We start from the raw sequence: 18,567 nt of genomic DNA on the forward strand, positions 1-18,567 counted from the left end.
TTAAAAAATACAAGAATAGCAATAATTTACATGTGTTTTATAATAAAATGTATATTGTCCGACCACGTAACAAATGCATTATAGTTTTTGGTACTGTAGTATTGAGAGCAGCCGACAGGAGTCCCTGTTGCTGAGTGGTCTTCTTCGGCTGTCTTCGGCATGTCCGCTGCAGAATGACAACATCGACCAGCACGGCCCTTTTTCCCTGACTACTGACTGCAAAACACAAACAAAAGTAGGCTTTTCTCGATTGCTGCACACTAACAAACTGTCAGTTCATCGTGACAAAATCCTAACATAAAGCCAAGTACGTGAAATCATTTGTCACTCGATATGTTAGCTAGCTTTTCAGTCGTTGTGCTAACGTCAGTTTTCAACGCCACGCAGTTTGTTTTGTTTTGTAACTGTCATAATACATTCACAGAATAGTAATAACGACGTCTGTATTTACCCGTTCGCCACGTGTCGGTTGTGTACAACGATGTCGTTTAAATGCTTAAAAGTCCCTGGTTGGTATGTGTGTGCTAGACAACAAGTTAAGCGGGGTTTAGATTATGAAATTGTATTTGTGATTAAGCGCAGATCTGTCATTGTAACTTCTCTGCTTGACTTTGTTATCCTAAAGCTTTGGCAGGAAGCTCTATTGCTTTGGTCTCGTCCAGTCTTTATGAGCCACTGGGTGGAGCAGCAACATTATGGCAGATGACAAAGACGTGCTAAGAGACGTCTGGTTCGGCAGGATCCCAACCTGCTTTACTCTCAACCAGGATGAAGTGACTGAGAGGGAGGCGGAGCCTTATTATGTAAGTTTTCACTTCTTCTCATTTAACATGTAACATATCTTATAAAAACCTTTTATTAGCACAACTGTATGCCTGCAAAGTCCACAGCACTATACAGTTATCGTGTATCAAATGATTAACAATGCCACGCTTTGCTCTCCCGCAGCTGCTGTTACCCAGGGTGAGTTACCTGACGTTGGTCACCGACAAGGTGAAGAAGCATTTCCTCAAAGTGATGAAGGCTGAGGATGTTGAGGAGATGTGGTTTGAATACGAAGGGACGCCACTCAAATGGTGAGGGAAAGGTTGGGATTCAGCTCTTGTTTGCGCTGTGAGGATTTTGTTGCTCGAGAACTAGTTGCAGCGGAAGAATACACTGTGCAGCCACACTACGCTCAACACTGGATTATTGCTACCATCATTAAGGGTGAACATTGTATTATAACGCATAACTATGCATATCTTGGCGCATGTTAAAGGATTTGCTCCTTTGACAGCGACAGCCATAACTAAACAGCGTAGTGGTCTTATTATTGAGATGGAAAGGTTGCTAGAAGGGCTGGGCAATAATTGTCAGACCGATAATTATCTGTTTGGGTGAGCAAATCAAGTGCTAATTTGTGAGCCTGTTGTGACTTCCCCTGAGCTCACTTGTAAACAAACATTTACTTTAAGGACGTTGTCCCAAATGCACCACAATGAGGGGGGGGGAAAACAACTAGCGCACAAAAAAACCTTAGGACAAAACCTGAAATGCCAGCGCAGCGGCATTTGAAAAGGGACATCCGTGGCGTCACATCAACTGCTCGGAGCGTGTGTCCGAATACAGTGCACCTTGTTGGGCCACAGCAGGTGTCTCCCTCTGCTCTATACTGTGGTTCTCTTGATAGTAGTGACGTGGTGTCATGATATTTGATTAGGACAAATCAACAGGTACAGTTGGTCACATCTAAATTAGTTCAAGTCCTTCTTACCTCCAGGTGTGCACAAACTACAGTTAAATCTAAATCGGTTATCGCTATCATATCGGTCTCGTGAAGCAGGTTATCGGTGATGAAAAAAAAGATATCGTGCATCTTTAGTTGCTAGTGCTTTGAATTTTAGTATGTATTGCTTTTTTTTTTATTATTTTCTATTTAGTAGTCCATATGTGTACAAGAATCGATTTATACCAAAACTCGATCTCCAGCCCGAGAGTATGTTAATAGGCTGCAATTACCCGTGTCTGTCACCAGGTGTCAGTATGGTCGCACACAAATTGCCTCAGTGAACTCCTCAGCAAAACGTATTAGCAAAAGATGTCAATTGTATTTAGCTTTAGTCATCCTGTCAGGTGATTTTCTGCCATTTCTAATGAAACATTCTTTCATTTTTGTGCTTGCTGATGTCAGGCACTATCCAATCGGAGTTCTGTTTGACCTCCATGCCTCCAACTCTGTCTTGCCGTGGAACATCACCATGCACTTTAAGGTAACAACTTATTTTGCCTGTTTGTGTCAGTGAAATGGGTGTATGGTGAAATAAGATTGAATTACGCTTCATAAATGAGAATAATGCTCATTAAAAGGTGTTGTGTTTTGTGTCAGAACTTTCCAGGTCATGATCTGCTGCACTGCTCATCCAGCTCCGTGATCGAGGCTCACTTTATGTCCAGCATCAAGGAGGCGGACGCACTCAAGCACAAGAGCCAAATCGTCAATGACATGCAGAAGAAGGACCACAAGCAGCTGTGGATGGGCCTGCAGAATGGTGAGAAACACACACACACACACACACACACACACACACACTACATACTCTCACATTTCAAAAGACCCCAAGCAGCTGTCAGGGAAGTGTCAAACCATCATAGAGTCACAAATTCACTCATTAACACATGTTGGCTCCACTGAGATAACACACACGCCTCTTTGAAGCCTTCTCCTCCCACCCAAACACCCACCACCATCCTTCCCCTTCTGTTTCCAGTCAACCTGCTCCTACAGGTCTTCCTGTTGGATGGTGTGTGATTGTGCTGCCTCACAGGTGACGCAGCTCATAGGAGAGAGGGGAGGGATCACCGATTGGGCGGAAGCTTGTGTTCTCCGAGGAGGCACTGGGATGGGGGAGAGTTGTGTGACACTATCTTTGAAAAGCAGAGCCCGGCTGACATTTGGAGGCGTGAGCTTCTTCAGGTCTGGTCAAATGATGTGTTGGTTGAAGTCGCAGCCCCCGGGGGGCCGTCCCAAAGTGACATGTTCAATTTCAGGTGACCAGCTATGGCTAAAAGTAGCACATTCTGTCATTTTTTACGCTTTCTGCCTCTTTCTCCATCCCAAATTGTGAGACGCCATTTACATCCTGCTCCAGTAAAAGTCAACACCTGTTATTTCATGTCCAGAGGGCTCTGATAATGTTAAAAATGTATTTAGAAGTTCGTAAACAGGTTTTCTATGCTCTAACTATGAACGTTTTCCATTTCTAAATAGGAAATACTACTTCACGGAAATGAACCTATCTCGGTTGGGCCTGAAACCATTTAACCACCATAAACGAGGGATTGCTATATTCATTTTGCTAATTAATTAATTATTTCACTTTTTAATTGATCATTTCATGAGCCTGTGTTGCAGCCACTTCGTGAATTTATTTGAACTGTCAAACTTTCTGGTAGAAGCCAGTAGGGGGAGCCTAACACCTGACTTGTTACCTGGCACAAATCAAGACAGGCCAATTTCACATCTCAGAAGTAATTAATTAAATGTTAAAATAATGACTTAAATATTGAAATAAATATATATATTTTCACATTAAATGAACTGGTACTTTAATGAATTAATGACACCTTTATGTATTTAATGTCTGTAATTATTTCATGGTGTATTTATTTATTTAATGAATTAATGGCACATTTATGTATTTAGTTCCAATGTTATTTAATTAATTGAGTAGTTATTTAAAGATGTATTTGTTTATTTCATTCTGTCTGATTTGAGACAGTAACATCACAGAACGTAAATGCACATCTTGCTGTGTTCTTGTCACTCCAGATAAATTTGAGCAGTTCTGGGCCATGAACCGGAAACTGATGGAGTATCCCACTGAGGAGGGAGGATTCCGATACATCCCATTCAGGATATACCAGGTGAAAGAAACACACTCGCACCCGCTGGTGTTTGTGATCGGCACTGGTTAAATGTGATCAGAGCGCCCTGTAGGTGGCGCCACAGGGCAGAGTAAGAACCTCTTTGCTGGCGCGTTGCTTCATCGGGGAAATCCCCTCAAAGCAGTCGAGTCCCTGCAAGACCTGCTGTCAGCAGGCGATGAGAGGCGCTGTTGAAGGTGCACTTTCCTTACTCACCCTCAGTGCCTCCCTGGCACCGACAAAGGCCGACGTCTGTCAGCCCAACCCGCTTGTGCAAGCCAGGAGTCTGTGACCTTCCCTTGACGCCAACAAACACGGACTCTTTGTTTCTGAGCCTGTCGTAAAAACACGATCACCACCTTGAAAACACATGAGTAGGTTTCGGTGAACATGATGCTGATATGAGCTTGGAAATATCCATGGCTCCCTGATTGAAGAACAACATTCCAGTTACGACATATTTATCTGCTGTAAGCAGGCCCATCCATGTACAATTAGATCAGTTGACACGCAAAGGAACAGTGTGACAGTCAAGCCGCTTAGAAGCCTCTGGTGCAATGCCTTGCTCAAAGGCACCTCAAGTGACTCTACAGTAGCCACTTCCAGTTCCCATATGAACGCTCTGGGGTCAGACGTCACATCAGCACTCATGTTTTTCCTGTTTGTCCGAGCAAGAGCCCGACTGCCTTTAAATGTCTTCAAGCAGGGTTTTAAAGCCGTGTCTTGAAGACGTCAGTACACGGCTAATGTCTTAAAGCCGCGTACGGAAAAATCAAATGGTGCGGGGGCCACTGTGATAATTGACATTTTGTAAACCAACCCTTGTAGATAAGCTGAGACATCTCAGCTTTGTGTTGTAGGTGACTAAGCGTATTATTATGATGAACCTTTTTTCCACTGCTCAGCTGTTGTTTTGAAAGTTTTCTTCTCATAATTATTTCTTGTAACATCGTGACTTTATTCCTATAATTATTTTGACTTTATTCTTGTAATATAAAAAAAACTCCAACTTAACTTCCATTTGTAATATTACGACTTTAAAAATTAACGTCTTTTTTGTGTATTTGAACTTTATGTGTCAGAATTATTTTTCCCTCCTAGTTCTATGACTTTATTGTAATATTAATATTTTATTCTCACAAAATTACAGTTTTTTCCATTAGTTTTCAGTTAGTTTTCTTGTTAAATTGTATTTGTCGAATGTGCCAAGGGACGTTAAAAAAAGTCAGTCGCGGGCCACGCTTTGGACGCCCCTGTCTTAAAGGGACTGATTGCTTTGATTTTTGACTTTTTTTTTTCAAGTTGTACAGTAATCCCTTGTTTATCGCAGTTAATTGGTTCCAGACCCAATCCTTGTTTCTAAACTGAATATATTTGTAGTTATAGCATAGAAAACCTGTTTATGACCCTCTAGATAAGTTTTTTGTAACATGATTAGAGCCCTCTAAACATGAAACAACACCCTATAGGCACCTTTACATTCGCATTAGCCAACATGTAGACATAATAAGAGAAAATAAGCCATTTAAGACATAAATAAGACTTGTGCGCGTGTGTGTTGCTGTAAATGTGTTCCGGCGCAAGGGGAGCTGAAAGGGCGGATAGGAAGTGAGGTTGGGGGTTTGTAATTGAGTTTTAGCTTGGCGGGGGTTACAGCCACAACAGTAGAGATTATTTTGCCAGTTGCGAGGTCATTCAAACCTGCAATAAAAGCTTGTTGTTCCAGCAATCAAGTATGGTGCTTGTGTGTGTCACCCAACATTGCAGTAACATTACTGACACCTAGTGGCCAGTGTAGAATACTACATATCATCACAGTGTCTTTGAATGTGTATTCTAAATGCCTTATATTTGTATTTTAGTTCATTTAGCCATTTTTATGCTTGGAAATATTTAATTTAGGCAAAAAGCAAGTACATTTTGCTGAAATATGCATATTTTAAACTAATTATAGGCCGTATTCAACCTCAAAACAGCATGATTAATAAATATATTTTTGAAAAAGTGGGATAAAATGAAGCTGCAAAATTTGAAGGGATGACAGTACATGTTACCTGCCTGATCCAGCCAGCTCCACGTTCCTCCCAGGCTTGACCCAGCATCCGTACAGTGGGAGTCGAGGACGCGAGCCTTCGGGCTGTAGGCTCGAAATGGCAACTCAGCGAAGTTTACTCACGTACATCTCACCCATCACAACCCTTACTGTCTGTGTCGCTGCGACGCCAGTTTGGATTTTTTGGGAGGTGCTACGTGGGAGGTTTTGGAGGGGGAGGAGCGAGGCGATGTATCGTACGATGGCGCCTCAACGCAGAAGCATAAACCAGGATTTACCCAAGATGTGTGAGTTAGCCGGGGTCATCTCTGTGGCACACGCGGCCCAGCCGGCATCCTGCCTGGGCTGGAATGCGCGTCCACAGATCCTCACCAAACAAGAGTTGAGCAGTGCTAGCCAATGAGCAAAAAGCCCCAACTGTCAGCTCGTTGTCCAGTGCGGCTCTTTACAGCGACTGAGAGTGAGGTTTACCAACGTACTTTGGCACAGCCGCACCAGCTGGCTTCCGTTACATCACGACATGTGTCAGAGCAGGAATTGTCATGATTTGAAGTCACGACATATTTAATACAGTTTTTGATATTCGTGTGACGCGTCTGTGTCAGTGTTTCCATCCAGTCAGTGGCTTTCTCACAAACCTTCATGTAAAAAGCAAACAGACGACATCAGAGTTGAGGACGGGGGCACTCGGTTTCAGGGCTGGATGTGGGGGCGGAAGTGGACAAGCTGCCTCAGGTTGCTGGGGCTCCTGCCTCCGCACTTTAATCCTGACTCAGGTGAAAAGTCCCCTCGGAGGACACAGAGAAAGAGAAAATAACGAGGGGATGATGAATAAGCAGCTGATCCACGACTGGAAAAGATTAGCGTGTCAGACGGCGGGGGCAAAAGCAAAGGCTGAGACGAGTGTGTTTGTTGGGGGGGGTGTGGTGAGGGGGGGTATCATTCCACGCACAGAGGAGTAAGATGACAACTCCCAGATTCGGGGATAAAACAATAAATCCTTTTTATGCCAAGTGGGCACTGAAGAGTCACATCAAATACATCCAAGAGAAGGAGGAGAATATGGAAAGCATTTGGGTTAGAGATGGATGGTTGGCTTGAAAAACAAGGTCTGCTTTGAGTCTGCTGTCTGAGGATGTTGTGGTGTCACTTTCATTGTGTCAGGACCACTTAGTACAAATAGTGTGAGTGATGGCGCATTACTACATGAAGACATGCAGATGTGACGGTTTGTTGTCGGAACTTTGGGACCAACTTGTCATGCGTTGTGATGATTTATCCTCCAGCATGTCAGCGCATGATGCTTTTGTCTTTATTTTCTCATCTTCTGGCCCCTTAAAGCCTTTTAATGCGCTCGGAGCCAAACAATGTGTTCAGCAGTAAAATGCAGCACTTTAAAGCATTCAGGACTCGCCCACTCAGACGTGCACTTGTTGCAACCATAAAACCTGCTGGCCAGACCCGTTGTGCACTTTGGGGGCGTTCTCCGCGCATGACTTGAAAGTTTCCATTGTTTTGGAGAGGGCTTGATTCTCATCCCGTGAGCTGCTAAATATTTACAATCAGACGAGAACTTGAGTGGAAAATCTGGAGAGAAACCCTGGCCTGACCACGAGGACCTTGAAGATACGAGTGCTGCCAGTCCCCACTGGCAGAACCACAATCAATCCATCAAGAACCTGACATGCAAACCCAACCAGAGCCTGCGCGGATTTTGTTGCAGGGAAGAAAATCCGCTGTTTGGTTTGGCGGACGTGTCGTGACTCGACATGAGAAGAAGCGGCTCAGCGTGGAGAAAGTGAACATAGATGGAAAAAGACAGCAGAAACTCAAGAACAAAGCTGTCTGGCCCTCAGAAGTCACCACGGATGACTTTAGAGGAGACGAGCTGTCCCCCTCCTGCTCCGCCTCCCACACACACACACACACACACACGCACACACACACACAAGCAAACACATGCTCAGTGCTCTTCAAAGGCAGATTGTGGTCTTTAGTGTAAATAACGTGCTGTGTTTGATGCAGACAGAATTAATGACAACACAGAGTCCAAATAACAGAGGGCTCATTTCCGTCTGGCCTGCACCCCTCATGGCGACAAAGATGCCTCACGGCCGTAGGGTGCACTTTTCATTACGGCTAGTGAGTGTCTCCCCTTCGGCCAGTGATAAATCATTTGTCTGCCCTGTGACATCAGCTTCCTATGCATGTTTATTGCTGGAGGATTCATTTATGTTACTTAGATTGAGTTCATGGACGTTTAGAGCCTTTAATCTTTATGAGAAGACCATCAACTTGCGTGCTAGCGTGTCCGTGCCTCAAATCTGCCGCATCTCTGGCCACCGGCAAGACATGGTTGAGCTTGTACTCTTGGGATTTCAAGAAGCAGAGGGCCCGATCATCTTTCTCCATGCTCGTCCTCCGCCAAGCGCGTTCACACTGTTGCTCGACAGGTACGCCTCTTGTGGTTCCCGCTCTGTGACTCAGCGCTTAATCACCCTTCCCACACTACCCCTCAAACCCTTCTCTGGAAGCTGCATGCTTGGAAGAATGCATGTTTATTGCCTCGCAGAGATCTTGTAATGGCTGGCTGGGACGATGGGGGCGGGGTGACTACACAGACAATTACAACACGCGGGAATGCTCCAAACACTCTTGGGTGAAGGTGCCAGAGGCAACAGGTGATGTGCCACTCGGGGGATTTGCTGTAAGACTTTGTAGCACAGCCATGACTGTCAATGGACAACGTGGACGTGTTGCAATCAGTCAGGAAAAGGTTATTTTTTTTAAATTCCTTCCATGTGTCTGCTCTATGAAGTCATTCACCCAAGTTACTGATCATTATCAGTCTTACTGGAGATGCTGAATGCAAACTTGCATCACACGCCGCTTGATCTGCATTGACGTTAGAAATGGTGCTAAAAACTTAGCATTTGCTCAAGTTGGCGAACATTTTGCCACAAAGCTTCACAGGCATACCTGTCCAGCCTGTTTTTCCCAGGAAACTCATGTATTTTTCCCTTTTTTTCCCGTCGCCACCTTCCCATTTAAGTAAATGGTCTTTCCCTTGTATAGCGCTTTTCCACCTCCAAGGCACTGAGGCGCTTTGACACTGTTAGCACATTTACCTATTTACCCACCATTTACATTTACCCATCAGGAGCAACTGGGGGTTTAGTATCTTGCCCAAGGACACTTCAACATGATCGCGGGAGGAAGTTAACAGATGACCACTCTACCACCTGAGCCATGCCGCCCCCGTATTTTCCCTTATTTTTCCGGAAAATTTCCCTTATTTTCAAATGCAAGTGTTGACAGGTATGCTCATAGATTTGTTGTTCTGCTTTAAAAGCAGGAACACTGATGATTATTAATGCCATTAGCAACATAATAACCAAGGTAGCTGAAATCATTAACAATTATCAATCAACTGATTTTCCAAAATAAATTTAAATAAAGTTTTCATTGCGGATCGTAGAACACAATCATCAGCAACATTATGCTAAAGCTACTAGATCAACCTTGGAGGGGTGGACAAGGGCAGAAATTTTGGCCGTGACTTTTTGGTTCAGGCAATACCCTGACTTGTTGTGAGCCTCCTCTTGTTTATACCGACCAGGACTGTCAGGAGAGCGAGTGAATTCTGCGATTTGACTCTGTAATTGGCGACGGAGCCTCGGGCTGACTTGATGCTATGCACGCGTCACAGCAACAATGCGCATCCTTTGCCCATAAGAATCGCGTCCCCCTTTGTGAAAAAAGAAACTCCCATCTCCACATTTAGCACATGAATAATAATGACGTCTTGGCCAAGTAGACATACTGTGGTCACACACAAAGCTTCCACAAACCAAAAAAAGTGGGTGGAATTTTAATTTCCAAATGGAAGGGCTCAGAGTTCAGTGGAAACTAATATTGATTGACAGAGCTGTATCCCCTCCCCATTATTTGACCATCACTTAGGCGGATTGAATCCCCTTCGCCATCAATTAGGCCGTGTCTTGAGTTCCGCTGTTCTTTTCAGTGAGTGAGAGCGGGCCGCCTCTTTTGGTGGCGGCGCTAATGACACCTCGACCCTCCTTGTGTCGCTGTGTGCAGCCGTGCCAGCTAAGGTGTCAAGGCAGCTCAAAAGAAAGTGTCTTCATCACCTGGGGAATCAATAGCCCCTTCTTTGTATGGCGGGCCACTTCATTATTCATGGCTGCCTCGTTTAAAAATGCATCCCAGTCGCTGTCACTTAGCGCACTCTCCCTGCTCGGGCGCGTGTCCGTCACCCCGCACCAAAAGGCCAGGAGTCAGTGAGTCAGTCTTTCTGTGTAACATGAACGGCACTTTGGCACCTTCTGCGCTACCTTCCCCTCGCCGCTTGGCGCTCAACTCGGCGGTGTGTAGTTACCGTTCGGTCACTCGATCCTGCCGCACACGGGTTTCCTTTTCACAGCCCCATGATTAGATCCTATTGTGTGTCCCCGGCTCTGTTTGACACCTCAGCTTAGGTGTCGACACGCTGCGGCTTGTCCAGCGCCGCGAGGTGTGAAGGCCGTGTGGGGCTGGGTCACCTCGCTCAGGCCGCCGCCACTGGAAATCTCCATAACGATGACACAGCATTCCTTAGCAGAGCTTGACATCATTCATCAGTTTTAGTTGCGACGCAGAGTATCCTGTTCAAAATAAAAGAATGGATTTTAAACTGAGTGTCACACACTAATCATCTACTAAGCTCAAATCACCTGCACAGGCTTCCCCAGGTGTCATTAAATTGCTTCAGTTTGGTTCAATTGTCTCAGTTGGGTTCAATATGGGGAAGACTGCAGACATGCCAACTGGCCAGAAGACCATCATTGATACCCTCCATAGGATGGGTAAGCCACAAGTTCATAGCTAAGGAGGCTGGTTGTTCACAGAGTGCTGTGTCCAAGCATATCAATGGAAAGTCTAGAGGAAGGGCAAAATGTGGCAGGAGAAGATGCACCATCAAAAGAGATGACCGTGGGCTTCAGCGGACTATCAAACAGGGAAGATTCAAGAATCTGGCAGAGATCCAGAAAGAGTGGAATGAGGCGGGAGTCACAGCTTCAAAAACCACCACATTCAGACGCATCCGGGAGATGGGCTACAACTGTCGGGTTCCTCGGGTCAAGCCACTTGTGAACCTGAGCCAACGTAGGAAGCGTCTCCACTGGGCCAAGGAGAAGAAGGACTGGACTGTTGGCCATTGGTCCAAGGTCCTCTTTTCCGTGTTTTAGAGGACTTCATGATTCCTTCTGCTGAGGATCTGTATGGAGATGCAGATTTCATCTTCCAGCAGGACCTGGCCCCTGCCCATACCGCCAGAAGCACCAAAACCTGGTTTGATGCCCATGCCATCACAGTGCTTGACTGGCCAGCCAACTCACCGGACCTAAACCCCATTGAGAATCTATGGGGTATTCTCAAGAGGAAAATGAGGGGCACCAGACCCAACAACAAAGAAGAGCTGACAGCAAGCATGAAGGAAATCTGGGCTTCCATAACTCCCAGGCAATGCCACAGGCTGATTGCTTCAATGCCACGTGGCATCGAGGCAATGATTAAGGCAAAGGGATTCCCAACCAAGTATTGAAGATTGACATATCGTTTTGAAAGTACCATATTTTGATTGATTTGATGCGATCCTAATTTCTTTCTTTTTTTTCCTGCAAAAACTGAGAAGTAAATGGTGATTTCTTCACAGTATTCTAATTTTTTGAATTCCTGTTTTCGTGGGTTTTATGAGCTGGAAGCCCAAATTACGTAAAAATAAACAAATAAACACTTGAAATCGTTTAAATTGTGGGCCCTGAATCTATAATCTATGAAAGTTTAACTTTTTTAATGGAATTATGGAAATTAAACAACTTTTCCATGACATTCTAATTTTTTGGAAAGGGTGTAGATTTTTAATTCCCTCACTCGTTCTGTTCTGCTTGTACTGTAGTTTGCGGTATACCTGCTGTGCATCACACTTAGGGCTCGGCCAAGTGTGCAGTCCCTCTTCCTCTCCTGGCCCCCTCTGGCCGATGTTCACACTGAGCCTTCGTGCTACGACCCGTTTACTTGTGCTTTCTCTTGAACTCTGCTGTTTCACTACAATTTCCGTGATTTGTGGATTGCTTCCAGTCTTATTTTGAGTTGTTTTGATTTATTTATGTGGTGCGAGGTGGCCGCTGACATTACTTGCGAAGGAAGCGATCGCATGGATGAAATGGCACGTCTTTATCACACACACAAACGTGGTCACAGGTGAGCGACCATGCAGTGGGTTTGACTTTTGGATCATTTTGACTGTTTGGATTATTTTCAGTCCGCATTACCTCATTCTACGACTCTGCTTCGCTGCGCATGTGCATGGAATCGTCCACTTGTGCCAGTGGAGGGAAAGCGTGCTGTGCCGTGGTGTGGATCATTGCGTCATCGACCTAATTTGGCATAAAAGTGAGATATCGGTTAGTATCGTTAGCATTTTTGTCCGATAATGAAATGCCGCATACGTTGTGCTGAATATCGGTACATGGGACATCAGCAAAAAGGCCATATCAAGCATCGGTATTGGAAAGCTCTCTTGGATTGGAGCAGTGTTGCTGCCTCATTCATTTTCTGTTCTCAAGTGAACAAACATGTTGGCGCATGAGATGGGAAACTTCGGGGAAGGGAAAAATGTCGATGAACTTTGACCATGTGTAGTAGAGTCAACAATCGTTAGATGATTCTTGTGATTCGCGTAATCATTCCCGCCACGGGTGTTTTCGTGCCGACCGGGCCAGCAAACACGCTGATGACTTCCAGACTGATCGTGCTGAGCAAAACACACCACCATTTCACATCTGCACAGATTGCTCACTTCCTATCAGCACACGCCTCCTGTCGGAACGCGCATCCTCACACCGTGCATCGGGACCCTGTCAACTCATCTTTGGTTTTCCCCATATTGCTGTTCATCTTTCCAGTTATAGTTGTAGCTATTGATGTCACATGCGGGATGAGTCATTTCCAGACACACGCTAATATTTTTTAACAGGTGCACTCCAGCTCACGCCCGACCATTCCTGTGTGACTGCAACAGAGCACGTTTTATGCAAAGATGCCCATATTTGATGGTTGTGCACGATGTGCTTCATCACTTTCGTTCCTTCATGGAGAAGCACAAGAGATGAAGAGGTTTAATTAGGGATATTGGACGATATTGGCATAAAAATAAGATATCATTTCATATTGGTATCGGTTTTTGTACAATACAGGCATCCCTCGCTACATCACGGTTCAAACATCACTCCCTCGCTTTGTCACGATTTTTCAAAAATTAGTTAATTAAATGGTCGCTGTTTTCTGGTTGACTATGGCCTATAAGTCAAAAAATATTGAAAGAAAAGTCGTAGTATTCTGGTCACTAGGCGTCAGTAATGTTACACTGATGAGACATTACCTGCATCATGTCAGCCATAGATGTCCGACATGACATAATGAAAATAAGTTATCCTCCCATTCCGTGTGGCAGTGGTACGGTTTTGGCTTCTTACTTTGTCCTTCTTCCTCACTCAGTTTCAAAACTATTGTTAAGTTTAGAATGAATAAATTGCAGGCTAACTAGTTAGCTCGGTAGATTACGACGGCCGTCTCTTGTCACTTCAGAGATCCCACATTGTGCGCATAAGGCGGCGTGCAATGTGGTGTGTACAAAGCTAGCAGTATTGTCGGAGTGTATGTCTATGGACGGCAGATTAATGTTAGACTGGCTGTCCTGTATATCAATCAAGTGACAAATGTCATAGTGAGGATGGATCATTTGTTTTGATGCCATGCGATCAACCAACAGTATGTGATACTACAACAACAAGGTACTTTCCCAATGCTAACAGTGAGTTACTATGTCTTATTATTGCTTATCATGTCTACTATATTAGGTAATACGAGTGTAAATGTGTTTATAGGGTTTTATATAATATCTATAGGGCTCTAATAATGTTAAAAACTGGTTTTAGAAAGTCATAAACAGGTTTTCTATGCCCTAACTATCAAAATATTCAATTTATTAATATTGAAGTCTACCTTGAGAAAATTCACATATCGCGATCGGGGTGACTGTATAGGTTTGGATTTAGGCTTATTTGATAAATGTCAGTCTGGCGGAGCAAAAGGGGACAGTGGCTGACTTTCAGACCTTTGCGGAGGTAGATGGGCTCGGTGGATAAGGTCAGTTTCATATGCAATCGGCCGACCGAACGATCGGTGCATACTTAATAGCCATATGTTCATTATTGTGCTCGTAGTTTGCATTGCATCATATCATATTACTCTTACATCCAAATGTTTCGAGTTTGATTACCATTATTTGTTGCTGCACGTTGTATTTACTGAGCTGTTAATCCGTTGCAGACGATGAGCGACAGGCCCTTCATCCAGAAACTGTTTCGTCCCTTTTCGCCTGAAGGCAACGCTCACACGCTTGGCGACCTGCTCAAAGAGATGTACCCTGCTGCGTTACCTGGCCACGGTATGTAACACATAGATGTGCTTCGCTTTTAGCAATGATGGAACCACTATAACTGACAGCATCAGTCCAATAGTGAACGCTGTAGAGGCCCTCTGTCACCTACAACACCGTGTGGGGTGTAGAAGAGCGGACAAGGTGGCAGCCTTCAGAGATAAGGTGATGTGCAGATTAAAAAAAAAAAGACAACATGAAAAGATCACACCCTGGTAGCAGCATTGTGTCTCAGGAATACTGTCAGTATGAGCAGATAAATGAATCCATACTGCATACTGTCCGTGTGGAGGAGGAGGAGGGGGCGTGGCCTAGGCAGAGATGAGAGGAAACAGCAGTCAAAACACACACGGGAAGTAGATAAGGATACAATGGAGCGTCAGGACAGACGACCCGCAGGAGACTCACCTGCTCACTGCAGACAGAACACCCCCACACACAAACCCACCCCCTGTGTCTGTCTGCCTACCTGTCTTCGTCATTCGCTTTCAGTCCTCTCTTGGCCTCGCCGTGCTCGCGTCTGATAAATCTTCACTAACGCTGTGTTGTTGCACACGCTCTTAAGTGTGCAATGCAGATGCTCTTCTCAGATGTGAGAGATGCGCCTGGCTGCCATCTTGGTTTCCTGCGTCTCTCTCTCTCTCTCTCTCTCTCTGTCTGATCCAAGAGCTGCTCTTCGTCTTTGATGGTCTCTCAGGTGTAGTCTTCTCTCCCGAGCTCTTTCATGTCGAGCCACTGACTCGGCGTCTCTGTCGGCCTGCCTGGCTGATCAAGGTGAAAGTGGTCTTTTGTGTCTTTGACTGTTTGCTCTTGGCCTCTTTCTTGTCTGGCAGATGAGCGCGCTGATAGGGGGGGATTATGGCGGCGTGTTTGGATTAGAAGAACCGGGTCGTGTGTTGGAAGACCAGGCGGGGTGGCGGCGGAGTGCTTTGCTGCTGCTATTGTTTCGCAGTCCGGACCCTAACATCAGAAAACTGAGTTGTCCATGATCTCTCTCACATCAAAAAAGAAGCGTGCATGTGTTGTGTCTGAAGGGGAAACAGGTTTGACCCCAAACCCTCCTCAATCCAGTGGCCGGAAGAGGAAAAGAAGGGGATTACCAGTCTGCTGTTCCCAGCATGCAGAAGGAAAGAGTCGTGTAGCGGCGTGCACGTGCACGTGCACATGCACCGGGGCTGACTTGTGCACCAGGTGTGTCGTTGAGCAACTTTTGCCCACGCATGACACATTTCAGACGGTTCTTGTAAACTCACATGTGAAGCTCACATTGATTTTTGTGTGGGAACGAGCAGAGGAAAGCCCCCACCACACCTTTGCCCCCGCATGACCCCGCCCTCTGCTGCTGAGCATCACACTGACGGGATGTCTCTCTCCCCTCCCAATGTACACTGGGAGTTGTTAGTTTGTAGTAAAAACAGCATGAGTAGTAGCAGTCAGTAAGCATCAGCAGCTAATGCAGCATGGACGTGTCTGAGTGGGAGTGGGGTGCGGCCCACTGAGATTTTCCCCATCTCTCATTCATAGAGTGCACTCCACCCGCCCACATGTTGGCAGCACTCCTCAGTGTCTGCAAGCGTGTGTATTCTCACCAGGTCTCAAGAGTTAATCATCTGATTGGAGGAGATTAGCTGCGTCACGTTCACTGACCCTCACGTAAACAAAACAGGGTTTGCGTTCAGCTCAGCAAAATGGTCTCTGTTGGTTGGTGGCTCATCGACGAAGACGTTTACTCATATTTCACGTTTATATCGTCTGTCATGAACGTCAGCTATGTGATGCACTGCATTACCGATGGCTGGGTTGTGGCATAGTGGCAGATGTCCAAATAAGTTATGTGATTAACTGGCCGCTTGTCCATCACGGTTCACACACACGCACACACACACACACACACACACACACACACTACAAGCGTTACCACGTAATATCAGGAGGGTGTGTGATGCAGAGTGTCAACCGCCCCACCGAAACATGCTGACAGTGCCGCCTGACAAAAAAAAATGACTTTCTAAAGTCGGCCCGCTTTGCTTGCCGCTTCAGATGTTCCGAGTCGGAAGTCCCGCGAGTCCCATTTTATGCTCTCAACGGCCAGTTTGTAGTCACGACATTCCAGTGGTTTGAGCAAGCCCACCATTGGGCATAACGGCCGACATGCACGCACACGCACACACACAGTGTGAAACTGGAAAGTGTCAGACTGAAAGTTCACAACTGGAATCACCAAAACAATCAACTGCCATCCCTGGCCACTGGCCTGTTCGGCCGTCTTACGTCTTAGAGCGTGTTTGCACGACAACAACCTGGTAAAAACACAAATGTCTTATCTTTGCATCAAGACAGAAGCGAACAAATTTATAGTGATTGCTGCGATGTAGAGGGAGTAGAAATAAATAAGCTCTGCTTCTTCCTGCTTCCTTTCACACATGTTGAGATGTCAACTGTAGACATGAGATGTACTCCAATGTACCCCTGATGCATGTTCGAAATAAACTAAAACCAAACTAAACCGAAAACCAAAGCTTGTAATATGTATGCCAGGCCAGGAGGAGGCGATGACAATGATAACGGGACCCATTTTCAAACAAATGTATGGACAAAGCGACACAGTTTTAATCCATTTCCAATTCAGACATATTTCTCCTGCCCCCTTTTTCCTTCCTTCCCTCCGTGTTTCCAAGTGGCCTCACACACTCACACTGTCTTGTCTATGTGGCGATCCATCCAGGTGAGCAGAAGCACTACCAGATTCTGATCCATGGCATCGAGCCGTTGCTGGAGACGCCGCTGCAGTGGCTCAGCGAGCATCTCAGCCACCCGGACAACTTCCTGCACATCTGCGTGGTCCCCGCCCCCACTGACTGAGGCCAGCCCTCTCTCACTGTCGTCGTGACAACCCACTAAGCAGCCGACCGCCAAACGGCGTCGCGGCTGCGATGACGGCGGAGACTCGTCGGACAGACTCTTTGAGGAGACCACCACAACAAGACAGAGAAGGAGATGGAAGGAAGGAATGTTCCTCTTCATCAATGACTGTCTCCGCCTCTTCCTAAGGCTCACTTCCAGGAAGAACGCATCATTACCAGAGGAGAGAGGAAGAACGTTTGATGCCGTCATTGCCTTGGTTACCACATTCCTGTGTCTCGTCCTTCTTACATATTTGAGTTTACATGTGTGCCCTCCCAAACAGTCCACAAGTGGCCCATCCTGGACTGGACCAGGCCTGCAAACAACTAAGAAGCAGGCCGTGTTTACGACCACTTTAACGTTTCTGTTGTCCCCTTCACCTTTCAAGCAGCCGTGCTGTGATTCAGCTGCTTGTTTTGTTTTTCTGTGGTTGTGGCCAGTAGGCGACTGTCACAAGCAAAAGAATAAACGTCTTGTTTGTGTCTCTCTCTTCTTATTAATGTGGCCGCGCTGCCGCCATCAAAGCTCGTCACGCCACGACTCAGTTTAGCTCCTAGCGACATGTTTGGATGCTATTTAAATCACCTCCTTTGTTGACCAAAAATAAGTTCACACACTGTAATGTTTCGTTTAGCGTTGACGACAGCAAACGTTCGCCGTGGTATTTTTTTTATTTTTTATTTTTTTTTTAATGATTTATTTGATTAGGACAGTACATATTGATCAACACATGAGCAAACGCATCACAGTAAACATGCCAGAATTAGCTGCAACAGCTAAATTTCATCTGTTGTCCTAAGGCAGGCACCATACATTTATAAATGACGCCACACATAAAACATCATAAAACCATAAAAAGATGAAAGAAATATACATTTACAGGCAACATACACCTGTATAACTTACAAGACCAGTTACAGTAAACATAAAACAGATTGGTAAGCAATATAAATTATCAGCTTGGAATGGACATTACCCACGAGCACAGGACTGGTTTGCCTTTAACCACCGTTTTAGTGTTTTCTTGAAGCGTAGGTAATTGTCACAGTTTCTAACATGAGCCGGTAGTGCGTTCCGTCGCTGTGAGCCTCTGATAGATACCTTATGTGAGGCAATGTGAAAGTGAAACTCCTATAACTTTCTCTGGCAGTGCCACAGCTTTAAAAAACACAAAAACATTTACTCATGGTTGGTCTTATGTTAT

General features: G+C 45.4%; 1 protein-coding gene across 3 annotated transcripts; it reads left to right on the forward strand.

Moving 5' to 3' along the window:
- Window positions 1-92: 92 nt before the first annotated feature.
- atg5 (ATG5 autophagy related 5 homolog (S. cerevisiae)) lies at window positions 93-17,856 on the forward strand. 3 transcript variants are annotated; one of them, XM_054781547.1, is made up of 9 exons: window positions 93-235; window positions 626-803; window positions 949-1,076; window positions 2,174-2,252; window positions 2,369-2,531; window positions 3,812-3,906; window positions 14,351-14,468; window positions 14,542-14,624; window positions 17,185-17,856. In XM_054781547.1, the coding sequence occupies exons 2-9, from the start codon at window positions 696-698 to the stop codon at window positions 17,209-17,211; spliced, it is 801 nt and encodes a 266-aa protein (XP_054637522.1). In that variant the 5' UTR covers window positions 93-235; window positions 626-695; the 3' UTR covers window positions 17,212-17,856. The 3 variants fall into 3 exon arrangements, with proteins under 3 accessions (XP_054637522.1, XP_054637520.1, XP_054637521.1); XM_054781545.1 differs by lacking the exon at window positions 14,542-14,624 and having other exon boundaries at window positions 17,185-17,853; XM_054781546.1 differs by lacking the exon at window positions 14,542-14,624 and having other exon boundaries at window positions 169-307; window positions 17,185-17,854.
- Window positions 17,857-18,567: the final 711 nt, after the last annotated feature.

The sequence above is a fragment of the Dunckerocampus dactyliophorus genome, chromosome 7 (genome assembly GCF_027744805.1).
Source record: "Dunckerocampus dactyliophorus isolate RoL2022-P2 chromosome 7, RoL_Ddac_1.1, whole genome shotgun sequence".
Lineage (NCBI taxonomy): Eukaryota > Metazoa > Chordata > Actinopteri > Syngnathiformes > Syngnathidae > Dunckerocampus > Dunckerocampus dactyliophorus.